The 18119-nt window shown below is 41.7% G+C and overlaps 1 protein-coding gene across 2 annotated transcripts in view; it reads left to right on the top strand.

The window, feature by feature from the left end:
• The first annotated feature begins 563 nt into the window (after positions 1 to 563).
• Positions 564 to 18119, top strand: part of LOC110512609 (phosphatidylserine lipase ABHD16A) — a 19711-nt gene continuing 2155 nt past the window's right edge. The window contains exons 1-18 of one of the 2 annotated variants that reach the window (XM_021592890.3): positions 564 to 929; positions 1338 to 1394; positions 3273 to 3339; positions 3634 to 3720; positions 4062 to 4147; positions 4339 to 4412; positions 4603 to 4713; positions 6896 to 7010; positions 8612 to 8713; positions 8808 to 8871; positions 9078 to 9127; positions 9464 to 9587; positions 9805 to 9909; positions 10138 to 10201; positions 14880 to 14936; positions 15049 to 15111; positions 16880 to 17055; positions 17715 to 17761. In XM_021592890.3, the coding sequence (XP_021448565.1) occupies positions 828 to 929; positions 1338 to 1394; positions 3273 to 3339; positions 3634 to 3720; positions 4062 to 4147; positions 4339 to 4412; positions 4603 to 4713; positions 6896 to 7010; positions 8612 to 8713; positions 8808 to 8871; positions 9078 to 9127; positions 9464 to 9587; positions 9805 to 9909; positions 10138 to 10201; positions 14880 to 14936; positions 15049 to 15111; positions 16880 to 17055; positions 17715 to 17761 (1551 nt within the window). In that variant the 5' untranslated portion in view covers positions 564 to 827. Of the gene's footprint in view, positions 1172 to 1337; positions 1395 to 3272; positions 3340 to 3633; positions 3721 to 4061; positions 4148 to 4338; positions 4413 to 4602; positions 4714 to 6895; positions 7011 to 8611; positions 8714 to 8807; positions 8872 to 9077; positions 9128 to 9463; positions 9588 to 9804; positions 9910 to 10137; positions 10202 to 14879; positions 14937 to 15048; positions 15112 to 16879; positions 17056 to 17714; positions 17762 to 18119 lie in introns of both variants that reach the window. The other variant, XM_021592895.3, reaches the window with a different exon arrangement.

The following is an 18119-nucleotide window of genomic DNA, read 5'->3' as shown; positions in this document are numbered from 1 at the left end:
TTAAAAATCCTACAATGTGATTTTCTAGATTTCTTTTTCTCATTTTGTCTGTCATAGTTGAAGTGTACCTATGATGAAAATTACAGGCCTCTCTCATCTTTTTAAGTGGGAGAACATGCACAATTGGTGTCTGACTAAATACTTTTTTGCCCCACTGTATATGGTAACGGGCTATAGTGCATAACACAGAATCCTCACAGGATCATATTCCCAGAGTGCCCTGTTAGGGTGAAAACAGTTGAGGTGTCAAGGATCAGGGCTGTACAGAAAATATCTTATATGAGGGCGTTGAAGAGAAATGAAGGGGAAACAGCCCACAGTTCTGAAGAAGATATGGCCGTGGATGCACCGCAACCTGTTGCAAATGTTAAACATCAAAGTGATCTGGATACACTTATTGTAAAGAAGGTGGATTTTGTAGTATTTATAGCCACAATTATTAATTGTACTGCACAAGTGTCCAATAAGCTGGACATCATTACATCTGTACAGCTGAGAAGACTTCATGGCAGAAGCACTGCAAGGACTGCTGTCAACAGAAAATATGCCACCCTCACAGGATCCTTCTGAGCCTGTGTTAAGTACCTGATTAGAATAGAAAACCATGCTGATTTAGTTTAATTAAAAATGTGTTCTTGATAGTTTGTATAGATGTATTTTTTCCCGCATTATTCACTTTTTTGGATATGTATTCTCTACCTGTACAGTAGGTGGCGGAATGCACATATAATTGTTGCTGGCGCTATTATACCGAAGAAGAAAACGGTTGCACTTTGTATGTCTGGAATTTACGTCCTGTGTCGGCTGCCGTAGCTACCAGAGGAAGAATGGCCGGCTGGATGTGGATCCGCTGCTTTTTGGGGCCTCATCTCCAGAGAGTGCACCGTTCACAGGGGGAGTCCCGAACCGAAGGAAGAGCAGGGAGGAGGGTAGGCTCACGGAAGATACCGTGCTTGTGTTTGTGACCGACCCAGGAAGAGATAGGAATGTAACTTTGGTCGACGCTAGCACTAGTTCGCGCTCCGGTCAGGAAGTGTTATTGAAACTGCTGTCAGTCACTGAATGACAGAGGTGACAATATGAATGTGTATGCATAGTTAACACATTTGGGAATGTTCAGCTAGATACCAAGAGAGTATCAAGTATAATGGCTATCTTTGCGTTGTTGCAGGTGAGCATGCTAGCAAGCACGTAACCTAAGTACTGTTAGCTATGCTAGGTAGCTAACGTTAGCTGTACTAGCTAGGCAGGGGGATCATTGCACTTATCCATAGCTGGCTTGGCAAGTCACCACGCATTTAGCAGCTAACTACTTTCCCCTTATCTTACAACCCCAGGGATGGACTTATCAACCCAAGAGCCTGGAGAAACACACTGACAGCATCCTCGGATGGGTCAGTATATACAGTGCCTTGCGAAAGTATTCGGCCCCCTTGAACTTTGCGACCTTTTGCCACATTTCAGGCTTCAAACATAAAGATATAAAACTGTATTTTTTTTGTGAAGAATCAACAACAAGTGGGACACAAACATGAAGTGGAACGACATTTATTGGATATTTCAAACTTTTTTAACAAATCAAAAACTGAAAAATTGGGCGTGCAAAATTATTCGGCCCCCTTAAGTTAATACTTTGTAGCGCCACCTTTTGCTGCGATTACAGCTGTAAGTCGCTTGGGGTATGTCTCTATCAGTTTTGCACATCGAGAGACTGAAATGTTTTCCCATTCCTCCTTGCAAAACAGCTCGAGCTCAGTGAGGTTGGATGGAGAGCATTTGTGAACAGCAGTTTCAAGTTTTTTCCACAGATTCTCGATTGGATTCAGGTCTGGACTTTGACTTGGCCATTCTAACACCTGGATATGTTTATTTTTGAACCATTCCATTGTAGATTTTGCTTTATGTTTTGGATCATTGTCTTGTTGGAAGACAAATCTCCGTCCCAGTCTCAGGTCTTTTACAGACTCCATCAGGTTTTCTTCCAGAATGGTCCTGTATTTGGCTCCATCCATCTTCCCATCAATTTTAACCATCTTCCCTGTCCCTGCTGAAGAAAAGCAGGCCCAAACCATGATGCTGCCACCACCATGTTTGACAGTGGGGATGGTGTGTTCAGCTGTGTTGCTTTTACGCCAAACATAACGTTTTGCATTGTTGCCAAAAAGTTCAATTTTGGTTTCATCTGACCAGAGCACCTTCTTCCACATGTTTGGTGTGTCTCCCAGGTGGCTTGTGGCAAACTTTAAACAACACTTTTTATGGATATCTTTAAGAAATGGCTTTCTTCTTGCCACTCTTCCATAAAGGCCAGATGTGCAATATACGACTGATTGTTGTCCTATGGACAGAGTCTCCCACCTCAGCTGTAGATCTCTGCAGTTCATCCAGAGTGATCATGGGCCTCTTGGCTGCATCTCAGATCAGTCTTCATCTTGTATGAGCTGAAAGTTTAGAGGGACGGCCAGGTCTTGGTAGATTTGCAGTGGTCTGATACTCCTTCCATTTCAATATTATCGCTTGCACAGTGCTCCTTGGGATGTTTAAAGCTTGGGAAATCTTTTTGTATCCAAATCCGGCTTTAAACTTCTTCACAACAGTATCTCGGACCTGCCTGGTGTGTTCCTTGTTCTTCATGATGCTTTTAACGGACCTCTGAGACTATCACAGTGCAGGTGCATTTATACGGAGACTTGATTACACACAGGTGGATTGTATTTATCATCATTAGTCATTTAGGTCAACATTGGATCATTCAGAGATCCTCACTGAACTTCTTGAGAGAGTTTGCTGCACTGAAAGTAAAGGGGCTGAATAATTTTGCACGCCCAATTTTTCAGTTTTTGATTTGTTAAAAAAGTTTGAAATATCCAATAAATGTTGTTCCACTTCATGATTGTGTCCCACTTGTTGTTGATTCTTCACAAAAAAATACAGTTTTATATCTTTATGTTTGAAGCCTGAAATGTGGCAAAAGGTCGCAAAGTTCAAGGGGGCCAAATACTTTCGCAAGGCACTGTAACTAGCAAGTTACCACAAGTTGTAGTATCTAATTGTTGATTATGACTCTGTTTTGATTAGCTAGAGAATAAACTATATTTTACTATTACATGCAGTGGCCTGCACTGTAATACACAACCTTTGATCTTTGTTTTTGCATAAACTGAAGCCACAAGTAAAGACAAGTAGCACACTCACATAGCTATACAGGTAGCTTATACATTCTCATACTTTGTGTTGAGATGTAACTGTTCTCTTGTGTGTTCTCCCTCCAGGCGTCAGCTTTGTGGTCTCTGTCATACTACAGCTCCCCTCTCCTCCTCTGCTACCTTTACAGAAAAGGTAATGTGTGTGTGTGTTCACTCATTACGATATGAAAGGTAATAAAAATGACTCATGCAGTAGTAAAGCTCTTATTGGGTTTAACTATCAATACCACCCAGCTGTAGTGTAGTAGGTAAGTATTGGTACTGGCTAGTGGTGATATGGTTTGACGTAGGACATGTGTGCATGCTTGATTGCGAGTGAGTGCAAGAAAGGGGGAGCAAATGGGTATTACTAGCCTAATTGTTTGTGTGTGTGGTGTGCGTAGGCCTGTGTGGTGTGCGTAGGCCAAACTGTTGCTGTGTGTTTCAGGGTACATCTGCAGCAGTAAGCTGGTCCCAGTCAGTCAGTATGTGGGAACAGTAATGGTTTGTCTGCTGGGAGTTGCCTGTCTGAGAGGTGAGAACTTTACCCCTCTCTTTACTGAACTTGTATTGCTCTTCCTGGATTGGTCTGGTTTGAGAAATCCTCTGTGTTCAGTGGATTTTTTTCTCCCCATAAAACATGTTAACATCTCAAAACCTAATTGTAGAGAATGTAGTGTCTGGTGTTCTTCATCTGCTACACGGACATTGGATTGTGTGTGACTAGTCTACCGGTAACTACGATTGCATTCCTGTGGGGTTACGATTTCACACACTGACTCCCTCACAAGGTGTGGATCTATCAGGTACACTAAGTACACCCCTGAGACTTTCTCTGGCACTCTCTGCTTCTCTCTCCCTTTCCCTCTCTCTCAGGTTGGGGACGGTGGAGGAACTCGGAGTATCAACAGTTCATCTCCATTCTGGAGGAAACCAGGAAGAACCATACGCCTAGCAACAAGGTAACACTGCTATGGCAACAGCTGGGCTGCGTCTCAAATGACACCGTACTCCCCATATGGTGTGTGATGTCTAACCAGTACCCTAAATGTCATTTGATAGTATTCTCAGGCCTGTTTTGCTAGTGGTTGTCAATCTTGAATTAAAGAAACGTATTCTTCCTGATCACTAATTTTGAATGTTCTGTCTGTAGAAAAAACTGGCCTGCTATGATTTTGACTTCTCTCACTGGCCGGCAGACTTCAGCTGGGAAGAAGTTAGCAATCCGTGAGTTGTGTGTGTGTAATTTGCGTATTGATGTGAACCTTTTACATGTGTGTTAATTTTTACACTGTGATTGTATTTTTTTTGGTATGAAATACACAAGGTGGTACAGTAAATGTAAACAGGATGACTCTCTGGATTATGATTTGAGAGTAAGGCTCTATTTCCACTTGTTAAATGTCCCTACTAACAGGAAGCTGCTGTCCAAGACAGGAGTGTCTCTACTGAAGCCAGAGCCCAAACTGAGAGGGGCAGCAGACAGCGTGCTCAACTCTTTACGCACTCTACCATGCCACATCGTCAGGTATAGACAGACTACAATATCCACAATACACTGTACTCTACCAGGGCTTGACATTACAATGTTTAGCAACTTGCAGAACCATTTAAAAAAAAAAAAAAATGTAATACTTGTGCGAAGGCTTGTGCCCCCCCCCCGAAAAAACCATGAGCCAAAAAGGTGACTGAAAATTGTGTTGTATGATGTAAAACATCCTTCATTACTATACATTATCTCCTGCTGTTGTGGCCTTGAACAAGGCACTTAACCCCCCACAAAGTAAAATACTGCACTGATAGGTTTCTGTTTAAAACATGTGGTCCGTCAACCCTCCATCTGGATAGCTAGCAGGTGTGCAGACTTTGGATCCAACCCTGCACAAATATCAAGGTCCTGTTGAGCAGCTGATAATTTTTTGCAATGTGGTGTGTTCGAGCATGGCTGGAGCAAAAGCCTGCACACCCAGTAGCTCTCCTGGAATCTCCTGGAGGATGGTTTGTCCACCCTGCAACATTACAATTACAACTAAATACTTTCTTTATACAATGATTCCCTCGTTAAATGAACCAGGGATCAAACGGCTAAGGTTGGTGAGGTAGCTAACTAAGATGTTTTATCTATTTGTAAGGTTAAAATATTCAGTGTTCAGGGAAGATGTTGACAACATTGGAGTTACTTGTCAATTAGGATCTTCTAAGAATATATATTTTTTACGTTGTTAGAATTATATGGCCAGTATTGAATAGAAGCGAATCCTAGCCAATTTTGAGGGCTTGAGAGACTATTACAACCGGAGTATGCCGCATTTGGTTTCATCAACTGCACCTGTATCAACTGTGTGTCCCCCATTTGCGGTTATACACAAGTGCCAGTGGAAAGTTATTTTAGGACATTGGACATGTCAATGACATTAATACATGCTAAGTAGTTAACTAGCAAGATAGCCAATTCAAAACAGTGTAGTTTGGCTGGTTATCTAGTTAGTCTGTTGTATATCATTATTTTACCTGCTGCGCAAGTCTCTCTCTCCTCTGGCAACGGCCCACTGGTACACGCGCCCCACTGGCGCACACATCATTAGTTTTCCAGGATTTCCATTGCTGACCAAAAATGAGCTATAAGTGGGCAAATGACTCACTAACAAGCAATGAATATCAACAAATGTGCACATGCGGCTCGCTTTGATCTCAAACGCATCTCTCGACTGCCTGATTGAAAGACTACCTTGCCTGGCCTTCAATAATTCTACTCTGATGCACTCTGCATAGATTAGAACAGTGTGTAACACTGCGTCTGGAGGACACAGATCCAGTTCTGAATGGAGTACCCTCATTTATATTGGAATTAATTTAACTTGTCCATTCGGACAACTTAAATCAATATTCTTATTGTCCGTCATTTTCTTTTACTTGCCCTGGGCAAGCGGACAAGCATTAACGTCGACCCGTCTGCCATGCTACATTGTCAGGTATAAACAGACTAAAATACCCACAACACACTACTCTACCATGCCCTATTGTCAGGTACTAAACTACATTGAACAAAAATATAAATGCAACATTCAACAGTTTCAAAGAGTTACACTTTATATAAGGAAGTCAGTCAATTGAAATACACTATATTGAATTGAAATAAACTAAATACATTATATTCTACCACATCATCAGGTACTAAACTAAATGTACTATATTCTACCATACCACATAATCAGGTACTAAGCTAAATGCACTATATTCTACCACATCGTCAGGTACTAAACTAAATGCACTATATTCTACCATACCACATAATCAGGTACTAAACTAAATGCACTATATTCTACCATACCACATAATCAGGTACTAAATTAAATACACTATTCTACCACATAATCAGGTACTAAACTAAATGCACTATATTCTACCATACTACATAATCAGGTACTAAACTAAATGCACTATATTCTACCACATCGGGTACTAAACCAAATACACTAGATTCTACTGTGCCACATCGGTATAAACACTCCATAGACTACAATATACCACACTACCATGCAACATAGTCAGATATCGTACTACACGGGGCATAATGTAACTAACTACTGTTTCTATCACTGTCTCTCTGCGTCACACTGTTACAGCAGGCAGGCTTGGTATATTTGATTGATATTACATTACTGCCTGCTAGCCCACTGACTCGACCTCTTCTCTCCCCTCCCCTCTAGTTTTCTGATTGCCCACTCATTTGGAAGGAGGATGCTGTACCCTGGGTCTGTATTCCTACTGCAAAGGGCTATGAGACCCATGCTACAACAGGGCCAGGCTAGACTTATAGAAGAGGTGAGTCACCACACACGCCCCACAGTAGGGTCAGGTTACATTCATTTACAATAGTTAATGTATTCATATACAGTGTATTCGGAAATATACAGACCCCTTTTCCCACATTTTGTTATAAATCTACACATAATGACGAAGCGAAAACAGATTTTTAGTATTCAGACCTTTTGCTATGAGACTCAAAATTGAGCTCTGGTGCATCCTGTTTCCATTAATCATCCTTGATGTTTCTACAACTTGATTGGAGTCCATCTGTGGTAAATTCAATTGATTGGACATGATTTGGAAATGCACAAACCTGTCTATATAAGGTCCCACAGTTGACAGTGCACATCAGAGCAAAAACAAAGAATTGTCTGTAGAGCTCTGAGACAGGATTTTGTAGAGAAACAGATCTGGGGAAGGGTACCAAAAAACAAAACATTTCTGCAGCATTGAAGGTCCCCAATAACACAGTGGCCTCCATCATTCTTAAATGGAAGAAGTTTGGAACCCCCAAGAGAAGGGCCTTGGTCAGGGAGGTGACCAAGAAACCAATGATCACTGAAATATCTCTAGAGTTCCTCTGTGGAGATGGGAGAACCATCCAGAAGGACAACCATCTCTGCACACTATACCAATCAGGCCTTTCTGGTAGAGTGGCCAGACGGAAGCCACTCCTCAGTAAAAAGCACATGACAGCCCGCTTGGAGTTTCCAAAATGTACCTGAAGGACTCTCAGACCATGACAAGCAAGATTCTCTGGTCTGATCAAACCAGATTGAACACTTTGGCCTGAATGCCAAGCATCATGTATGGAGGAAATCGGGGACTATCCCAACGGTGAAGCATGGTGGTGGCATTATCATGCTGTGGGGATGTTTTTCAGCAGCAGGGCCTGGGATCGAGGGAAAGATGAAGGGAGCAAAGTACAGAGAGATCCTTGATGAAAACCTGCTCCAGAGTGCTGGAGCACTCAGAACCTCCGACTGGGATGACAGTTCACCTTTCAACAGGACAATGACCCTAAGCACACAGCCAAGACAACGCAGTAGTGGCTTTGGGACAAGTCTCTGAATGTCAGTGAGCGGGCCAGCCAGAGCCCAGACTTGAACCTGATCAAACATCTCTGGAGAGACCTAATAATAGCTGTGCAGCGACACTCCCCATCCAACCTGACAGATCTTGAGAGGATCTGCAGAGAAGAATGGGAGAAACTCTCCAAATACAGGTATGCCAAGATTGTAGTGTCATACCCAAGAAGACTGAAGGCTGTAATCTCTGCCAAAGGTGCGTCAACAAAGCACTGAGTAAAGGGTCTGAATATTTATGTAAATGTGATATTTCAGTTATTTATTTTTATAAATTTGCAAACATTTCTAAAAACCTGTTTTTGCTTTGTCATTATGGTGTATTGTCTGTAGGGGGAAAAAACGATTTAATCCATTTTTTAATCCAAAAAACAATTAATCCAAGGCTGTAACAAAATGTGGAAAAAGTCAAGGGGTCTGAATACTTTCCGAATGCAATGTATGCAACCTTTCGCTTATAGACCTGCTTAACTTAAGTTTCTCTCTTCCGAGCCGTTTCTGTACCTCCCTCCCTCTCTTCTCTGTGTGCAGTGTGAGGGCCAGAGGAACAAGCTGGTGGCGTGTGATGGGAATGAGATTGATACCATGTTTGTGGACCGCAGGAGAGACGAAGGACAGCATGGACAGACTCTGGTAAGGACCTGCACAATGCTCTATGAACCATCAGAACTACATTACCCATGGTTCCATGTGAGGTCTGTAGTGTTTGCTGTATGTCCTGCTGTAGGTGATCTGCTGTGAGGGGAACGCAGGCTTCTATGAGGTGGGCTGTATGAACACTCCATTGGAAGGTAAGGAACCTCTTTCATGAGACTTTTTTTACACATTAGAAATACTTTATTTTTTAGTTCCTTCCTCTCATCTTACTTTACCATCCTTCCTTCCTCCCTCCCTTTGTGGTAAAGATCACTGTTCATACATGGTTGTTAACATATTCCCATAACCTGTTAAATTCAAACTAGAGCAGTATAAAACTATTTGTCTGTCTGTGTTGCAGGTGGATACTCAGTGCTTGGCTGGAACCACCCTGGCTTTGCAGGTAGCACGGTAAGCCTTAGTGTCCCTCGCTCGTCCCCCATCACGCTTTTGTATGAACTTACCAGCATATTTCAATGGCATTATTAGGCAAGTTTGTCTACACGGGTCATTCTTGGAGAATGTTGGAAGACACACAGGGTTGTGGGCTTGATTCCCACAGGGGACCAGCAAGTAAATGTAGGAAAATGTATCCACTCACTACTGTGAATTGATAAGAGCGCCTGCTAAATTACTAAAATGTCTGTTAGCAGCAGATTTGTTTCCGTCTCAAAATGTGCATTGACATGAAAGTAAATGTAAAACAACAACTCTTCGTTCCCCAATCCACTCCCTTAATTCTCTCAGGGCGTACCGTTCCCCCAGAACGAGGCCAATGCCATGGATGTAGTGATCCAGTTTGCAGTGCACAAGCTGGGCTTCCAGCTCAGTGAAATAGTGGTGTATGCCTGGTCCATAGGGGGATTCACAGGTATGGACCCTACTGGTATATGCAGTTTGTCTGGCCCTAGTCTGTTGTGGAAATTAGTTGACCAATTTCACCAACATACTGTAAGCACCACTTTATTTCTCCCCCCTCATTTTCTCTCCATCTCATGCTTCTCTCACCCTCTCTCTCTCCATTCTTCTCCCTTCTCTCTCCTCCTCTCATACTTCCTTTTCTCTGTCTATATATTTCTCTCTCTTAGCCAGTTGGGCGGTGATGTCCTATCCAGAGATCCAAGCGCTGGTGTTGGATGCATCCTTTGATGACCTGCTGCCTCTGGCCCTCAAGGTCATGCCCGACAGCTGGAGTGAGTCTTGCGCAGGGGTCATAGGTCAAGGCGTGGAAAAGACCAATGATGTCATATAAACAGAAATGTATTATGTCTTTGGATGACACTTTTTTCCTATTATGAGATATATTCTTTAAGAAGTGAATACTCACTCTGGATAAGAGCATCTCCTAAAGGCCTGAGGTGTGTCTATTTGTAAGGGCTTTGTTTGGTTCAGGATCTGACAATGAAAATTGTGTGTTTCAGGGCCGCTGGTGACACACACAGTCAGGCAGTACATGAACCTCAACAGCGCAGATCAGCTCTGCAAGTAAGTGCAACACTCTTTACTCACACAAACACTTTGTGTGTGTGTGTGACTGACACGAACATATCCATGGAAAATATGGGGTAAATCTATTTGAATTTAATCACTTTTTGACAGCATCCCATTTGATTTGAACAAAACTTTCCATATATTACCGATGGAAGAAGTGATCAGAAAGGGACTTTTTGGAACTGAATGCCAAAATATTCAGGAGAATAAAGTTGACCTATTTTGCATACCCCACCATACCATCAGATAGCCATGTCTTCATCACAGGAAAAGGTAAACAGTTGAGTTCGATATCAATTAAAAGCATAAAAACAGGGTTGTCAAACTATTGTATAAATTCTAGATGTTTCCCCCCCCCCCCCCCCCCTTTTTTTCTTTTTTTTTTAAAGGGTAGTTATGTTTTTAAGTTATTACATATTTTATTTATTTCCGGATAACTTCTAAACTATTCTCAACGTCATATGGAGGATGTACTCTGCTACAGAGTTCGTGTTCTAGCTCGGTAGCCATCTCCATCTGGCTAACGTTAGCCACTCCTCATGCTATTCAGACTTTGTGGCTGTGTTATCTAGTGGGAACCCGTTACCATGGCAGGCTCTGGTGATTTCTTGCCTTGGGCTCAAAACCAAAACAACTCCTACCTGCTTGCTCTAATTGTGAAGTACCGTGTCTGTTGTACTTTTTATTTTGTAAACTTTTCACCGTGTTCTGTGAAGTAAGCTACGGGAGTTTTGTAACTTTTTCCACATTGGCTTAGTGCAAGCGCACTAGCTGACTGATATGGAATCTAACGTTATCTATTTTGGATTTCGCCCTGGTGAAGCTCCCCCTCCCCTTAGCTTTGTAGCTAACTCAGCCGGCACTCTTTTACCATCGGATGGGTCACAACCATCATCAAGTTTCTGCTTTTAATCTGTGGTTATGTTTTAGTTTTGCTCTAGCTGGTCCCAGTAGTTGGGCTCTAGCTTGCTGACCATAACCATGGTGGTTGGCTAGGCTAATGGCTAGTTGGCTAAATAGCAAATGATAGCTGGTTGGCGTTATGTAGTTTCAAACGGTTGTTCTACTTTCATGTAGCTGTAAGCTAGGTGTTGGTATCAACTGGTTTACTCATACAGTGATAACGTAATGTTAGCAGGCAGATAGGGCTAAGAGTGATGATGATGATGATTGGGGGAATCAATAGTTACATTTTGAGGGAAAAAAAGTTTTTACAATGAATTGTTTTGACAAAGTTGCAATATTTTTGCGTTAGTTGGCTGTATCTGCACCAAAACTCCAGTATTTTCCACATTATTTTTTAAATATGGAGACAATTTAGTTATCACTATTTCCATGACTGATCAAATTTCGTTTTCTCATGACTCTCTCTTGTACCTCTGCAGCAGACATATGGTGAGCAATATGTTTGGAACATCGAATCGCAATAAAATCCCAGTAGCAAATCTCAATACATATCGGCACCTAAGTATCTTTATATAATAGGGAGTAGGCTGTCTTCCCGGGTCCTCCAAATTACATCACACTCCGGAAAAACATTTTCCTTCATGACTTCAGCATTCTTCGGAACACTGATCGGTTTTATGTAATAACTTCAACAATAGAGAAGTGAGGTGTAAATTTGAATTGGGACTTTTGATGTGTATTCTAATGCAAATCCAGCTACCTTTTAATCTCAATGATCAATTAGCTTAGACCCTATTTTACATAGATATTTTTGTGTTGTGTCAGCCATCAGTTGAAACACACACAACATGCTCTTGAATACAGGGTGGGTGTCATTTTAATCATAATAATATAATTAATAGGATGGAACTATCCCTTCAGACCACTGCAATTTAGCTGTTACACCGTTGACATTTTAACTTCTAATTACTACCACAGATGGCCCACCGTTAAATGTTAACATTAATGGTCATACATATTCTATTATCTATATTTCTATAGGTTTTTTATGGAGGATTGACAGTCATTTAAAACAGATATTCCCATTCAAGTCAACATTCTGTGTGGACCAACAACTGTCTTTGTGGTACCATTTGAAAGTTGACATTTCCATTGTATTCACTTTTTTGTGTGTGCATTTAACAGCCAAAACATGACACCAACCCTGCATTCTTGTGTTGCATGTTATGCTTATAAGGTACGAGGGGGTGTGGTAATATACCACGGCTAAGGGCTGTTCTTATGCACGACATAACGCTGAGTGTCTGACACAGCCCTTAGCTGTGGTATATTAGACAGGTGCCATATTGCTATTTTAAAACAGGTTACCAACGTAATTAGAGCAGTAAAAATAAATGTTTAGTCTTACCCATGGTAGTCAGCCGATCAGCATCAGGCCCTGACCCACCCAGTTTATAATGAAACTTTGGTACTTTTTCAATACTAGAACATGAAAAAATGGTTTGGTACTAGAATTTGTTACATTCAGTACTTCTGTCAAATCTGACTCGCGGTTCAGCGCAGCTAATGCAAAGGCACGTCTCTCCCAAGGATGATCTATTGCCTCGGCGAACTGAATGGTGTGCTAATACGGCTTCGACGGGCTGCCCCCCACCCCTCTCTTGTGACACAGCGCGCAGTTTTATCAAATAAGCTACTTCTATGCAAATGTTGTTGATCAGTACAATAAAATAAGTCCCAAATGGGAGGGAAAATGTGTCATCTGTAACCCCATGAAATCAGCCAAAACAAGCTCAACTCAATGCATGCACTCACTCCTATTAAATATGCATACACCTGTATTATGCTCTTTCCATGAGTGACCAGGTGAAAGCTATGATTCCTTATTGATGTCACTTGCTAAATCTACTTCAATCAGTGTAGATGAAAGGTAGCAGACAGGTTAAAGAAGGATTTTTAAGCCTTGAGACATGGATTGTGTATGTGTGCCATTCAGAGGGTGAATGGGAAAGACAAAAGATTGAACTTCCTTTGAATGGGGTATGGTAGTAGGTGCCAGGTGCACCGGTTTAAGTGTGTCAAGAACTGCAACACTGCTGGGTTTTTCCATGCTCAACAGTTTCCCGTGTGTGTCAAGAATGGTCCACCACACAAAGGACATCCAGCCAACTTGAAACAACTGTGGGAAGCATTGGAATCAACACAGGCCAGCATCCCTGTGGAACAATTTCGATACCTTATAGAGCCCATGCCCTGATGAATTGAGTCTGTTCTGAGGGGAAACGGGGGGGATAACTCAATATTAGGAAGGTGTTCTTACGGTTTTGGACACTGTGTATAGGCTACAACTTGATTTACCCAGTTTATCAATAGAGATTAACCATTCAAATAAATTACCGTTATGTAAATAGATGCGTAAAAACCAAGTAAAATGGAATGCTATGTATGGATTAATTCCTCAATTATACACTCTCTGAAAAATGCTGTTGTAAAAACATTCAAATCTAATGATATTGAATTTAAAAGATGCCCAACGATTGAACAGAGCAGTCAGTAGCTGAGTTTGTCTGGATCAAGTGCCATTCTGTGACCGGCTAACATTCATTTGGTTGGTGTTGAGTATCGTGATACTAGTCCTGGTATCTGTATTGAAGTCAAAATTCTGGTATCGTGACCACTACTGTATTCGAGCATATTGTCTCAACCGGGCACAACTATTTTTTTGTATTAATTCATTTAACCTTTTATTTAACTAGGCAAGTCAGTTAAGAACAAATTCTTATTTACAATGATGGCCTACCCTGGGCAGACCTGGACGATGCTGGGCCAATTGTGCGATGCCCTATGGGACTCCCAATCACGGACGGATGTGATGCAGCCTGGAACATCAGATGTAAAGTAGGGTATAAGCTACAACATATGCAAATATGAAGAACAAAAGAGTACACGTTTTTAGATAATTGTGTTTAAGGTTAAAATGACAAAAAAAGAATAAGAGTTGGATAAAGCTTTCAATTGATTACAGATGTATCTTTTCCAGTGATGAAGACATGGCTATCTGATGGTGTGGTGGGATATGCAAAATAGGTCAACTTTGAGCACCTTTTATCTCCTGAATATTTTGGCATTCAGGTCCAAAAGGACAATTTCTGAGCACTTCTACACTGGGCAAATGTGTATGGGAGGTTTTGTTCAAATCAAAAGGGGGTGCTGTTTACACTAAGGGAAGATGGGAGGTTCTGTTCAAATCAAAAAGGGGTGCTGTTTACCCTAAGGGAAGATGGGAGGTTCTGTTCAAATCAAAAAGGGGTGCTGTTTACCCTAAGGGAAGATGGGAGGTTCTGTTCAAATCAAAAGGGGTGCTGTTTACCCTAAGGGAAGATGGGAGGTTCTGTTCAAATCAAAAGGGGTGCTGTTTACCCTGAGGGAAGATGGGAGGTTCTGTTCAAATCAAAAGGGGTGCTGTTTACCCTAAGGGAAGATGGGAGGTTCTGTTCAAATCAAAAGGGGTGCTGTTTACCCTAAGGGAAGATGGGAGGTTCTGTTCAAATCAAAAGGGGTGCTGTTTACCCTAAGGGAAGATGGGAGGTTCTGTTCAAATCAAAAGGGGTGCTGTTTACCCTAAGGGAAGATGGGAGGTTCTGTTCAAATCAAAAGGGGTGCTGTTTACCCTAAGGGAAGATGGGAGGTTCTGTTCAAATCAAAAGGGAAGATGGGAGGTTCTGAGTATTTTATGACCCTATAACACTCAAGAGTTCTTCCTTAGGTACCAGGGACCAGTGCTTCTGATCAGAAGAACCAAAGATGAGATCATTACCACCACGTGAGTCTCTATGAAGGCATGAAAAAAGAAGACTTAGAGCCCGTTCAGATTACCTCGATTTACCAGCGCATAGCAAGTAGTGGCTGGTTTCACTGACTGACTGTTGTTTCAGGGGTCCAGAAGACATCATGTCCAACAGAGGAAACAACCTCCTACTCAAACTTCTGCAGTTCAGGTTGGTTCTCTGTCTCGAAGACCTCACATAGGCTGTGTATGTCTGTACACTACAGACTTGATTATCCACAACCTCACACAGACATCTGTGTTGCCTTGTACTATATACAGTTGAAGTCGGAAGTTTACATACACCTCAGCCAAATACATTTAAACTCAGTTTTTCACAATTCCTGACATTTAATCCTAGTAAAAATTCCCTGTCTTAGGATCACCACTTTATTTTAAGAATGTGACATGTCAGAATAATAGTAGTGATTTATTTCACCTTTCATCACATTCCCAGTGGGTCAGAAGTTTACATACACTCAATTAGTATTTGGTAGCGTTACCTTTAAATTGTTTAGCTTGGGTCAAACGTTCCAGGTAGCCTTCCACAAGCTTCCCACAATAAGTAGTGTGAATTTTGGCCCATTCCTCTTGAGAGCTGGTGTAACTGAGTCAGGTTTCTAGGCCTCCTTGCTCGCACATGCTTTTTCAGTTCTGCCCAAAAATGTTCTATGGGATTGAGGTCAGGGTGTTGTGATGGCCACTCCAATACCTTGACATTGTTGTCCTTAAACCATTTTGCCACAACTTTGGAAGTATGCTTGGGGTCATTGTCCATTTGGAAGATCCATTTGCGACCAAGCTTTAACTTCCTGACTTCCTGACATCATGTCTTGATGTTGCTTCAATATATGTACATGATATGCCATCTATTTTGTGAAGTGCACCAGTCCCTCCTGCAGCAAAGCACCCCCACAACATGATGCTGCCACCCCCGTGCTTCACGGTTGGGATGGTGTTCTTCGGCTTGCAAGCCTCCCCCTTTTCCCTCCAAACATAACGATGGTCATTGGTCATTATGGCCAAACAGCTCTATTTTGTTTCATCAGACCAGAGGACATTTTTCCAAAAAGTACGATCTTTATCACTATGTGCAGTTGCAAACCGTAGTCTGGCTTTTTTATTGAGGTTTCGGACCAGTTGCTTCTTCCTTGCTTAGCGGCCTTTCAGGTTATGTCGATATAGGACTTGTTTTACTGTGGATAGATACTTTTATACCGGTTTCCTCCACCATCTTCACAAGGTCCTTGGCTGCTGTTCTGGAATTGATAGCACTTTTCGCACCAAAGTACGTTCATCTCTAAGAGACACGCGTCTAATTTCTGAGCGGTATGACGGCTGCGTGGTCCCATGGTGTTTATACGTGCGTACTAATGTTTGTACAGATGAACGTGATACCTTCAGGGGTTTGGAAATTGCTCCCAAGGATGAACCAGACTTTTTTTTCCTTCCGAGGTCTTGGTGAATTTCTTTTGATTTTCCCATGATGTTAAGCAAAAAGGCACTGAGTTTGAAGGTAGGACTTGAAATACAGCCACGGGTACATCTCCAATTGACTCAAATTATGTCAATTAGCCTATCAGGAGCTTCTAAAGCCATGACATCATTTTATGGAATTTTCCAAGCTGTTTAAAGGCACAGTCAACTTAGTTTATGTAAACTTCTGACCCACTGGAATTGTGATACAGTGAATTATAAGTGAAATAATCTGTCAGCAAACAATTGTTGGAAAAATTACTTGTCATGCACAAAGTAGATGTCCTAACCAACTTGACAAAACTATAGTTCGTGAACAAGAAATTTGTGGAGTGGTTGAAAAATGAGATTTAATGACTCCAACCTAAGTGTATGTAAACTTCTGACTTCAACTGTATACATAATATACTAGGAACAGAGAAAGCACTGTTTGTTTTAAACCCTTTCTGATGTCATATCTTCAGGTACCCCCAGGTGATGACAGATGATGGAGTCAGGGCCATCAGAGCATGGCTGGCAGCCTCCAACCACGTAGAAGAGGCAGCGGTGTACAGTAGCTATGAGGTGGATGATGACTGGTGTGTGTCTGTTCTGCAGTCGTATAAGACGGAGAGAGATGTTTTCTTCCCCTGGAGCGTTGGTAAGACTGCTCCTCAAATGACAACACCATTACAACCGTTTGATTTAGATTAGAATCTCCCTAGATTAACTACTTGATGTTGGATTTTATTTTGGTCTTTGTTTACTGCCTCTTAGACACTACTCTCTGCCAGAGGTGGAGAAAGTAAAAGCTATACATCAAATTCCTTATATTTAGCTAACCAGACAGCACAATTTCCTTTTTTGACAGGTAGGGGCAGCTCCAACACTCTGTAAATGTCTAAGGAAGCATTTATGTTTAGTGAGTCCACCAGACCAGCGGCAGTAGGGATGACCAGGGACGTTCTCTTGATGTGTGTGAATTGGACATTTTTCCTGTGCTGCTAAGCATTCAAATTGTAACTAGTACTTTTGGGTGTCGGGGGAAAATGTATGGAGTAAAAATACATATAGTAAAGTACAGCTACTCTAAAAAAATACTTAAGTAGTATTTTCACACCACTGCTCTCTGCTGAGATTGTGAATCCATATTTTTTTAACAAGGCAAGTTTGTTAAGAACAAATTATTATTTACAATGGCGGCCTACCAAAAGGCCCATGGGGGATGGGATTAAAAATATAGGACAAAACAGACAAGATAGAGGCCTATATAAACACTTGTGTGTTGTGGTTTTAAGCTTTTCCTGCCTGTTTTGTCAGGTGAGGACATGACACTGGAGGGAAGACGGCAACTGGCTCTTTTCCTGGTGAGAAACTGCTTCTTTCATCTTCCGTTGTTCCTCCTCTCTACAACATGACTTGCGTTCTATCCCCCTCCATCAGTGCCTTTCATCTTGTCTCCTTCACCCCCCCAATGCTGAAGAACACTTGAGGTTTCCATAATAACTAGATCACCTGTGCAATGTATTTCTATTGGCTCTGTGGTTTAAGTAATTTACTACAGCGAATGCTGCTACATTGGTTCTGTGGTGGGCTAATGCCTGTTAAGTACATCTGATTCCCTTTATATGGAAATGGTAAGGAGGTGAGTGGGCTTCCATTAAAGTCAGAAATCTACAGATTTCCATTGGGAATGTTCTCTCGTTCATTGTTTTCCCTCCCTTT

The sequence above is a fragment of the Oncorhynchus mykiss genome, chromosome 3 (genome assembly GCF_057628025.1).
Source record: "Oncorhynchus mykiss isolate SJ-2025 chromosome 3, ASM5762802v1, whole genome shotgun sequence".
Taxonomy (NCBI): domain Eukaryota; kingdom Metazoa; phylum Chordata; class Actinopteri; order Salmoniformes; family Salmonidae; genus Oncorhynchus; species Oncorhynchus mykiss.
The sequence above is the reverse complement of the archived record's forward strand: the minus strand, read 5'-3'. Positions and strand labels throughout refer to the sequence as shown.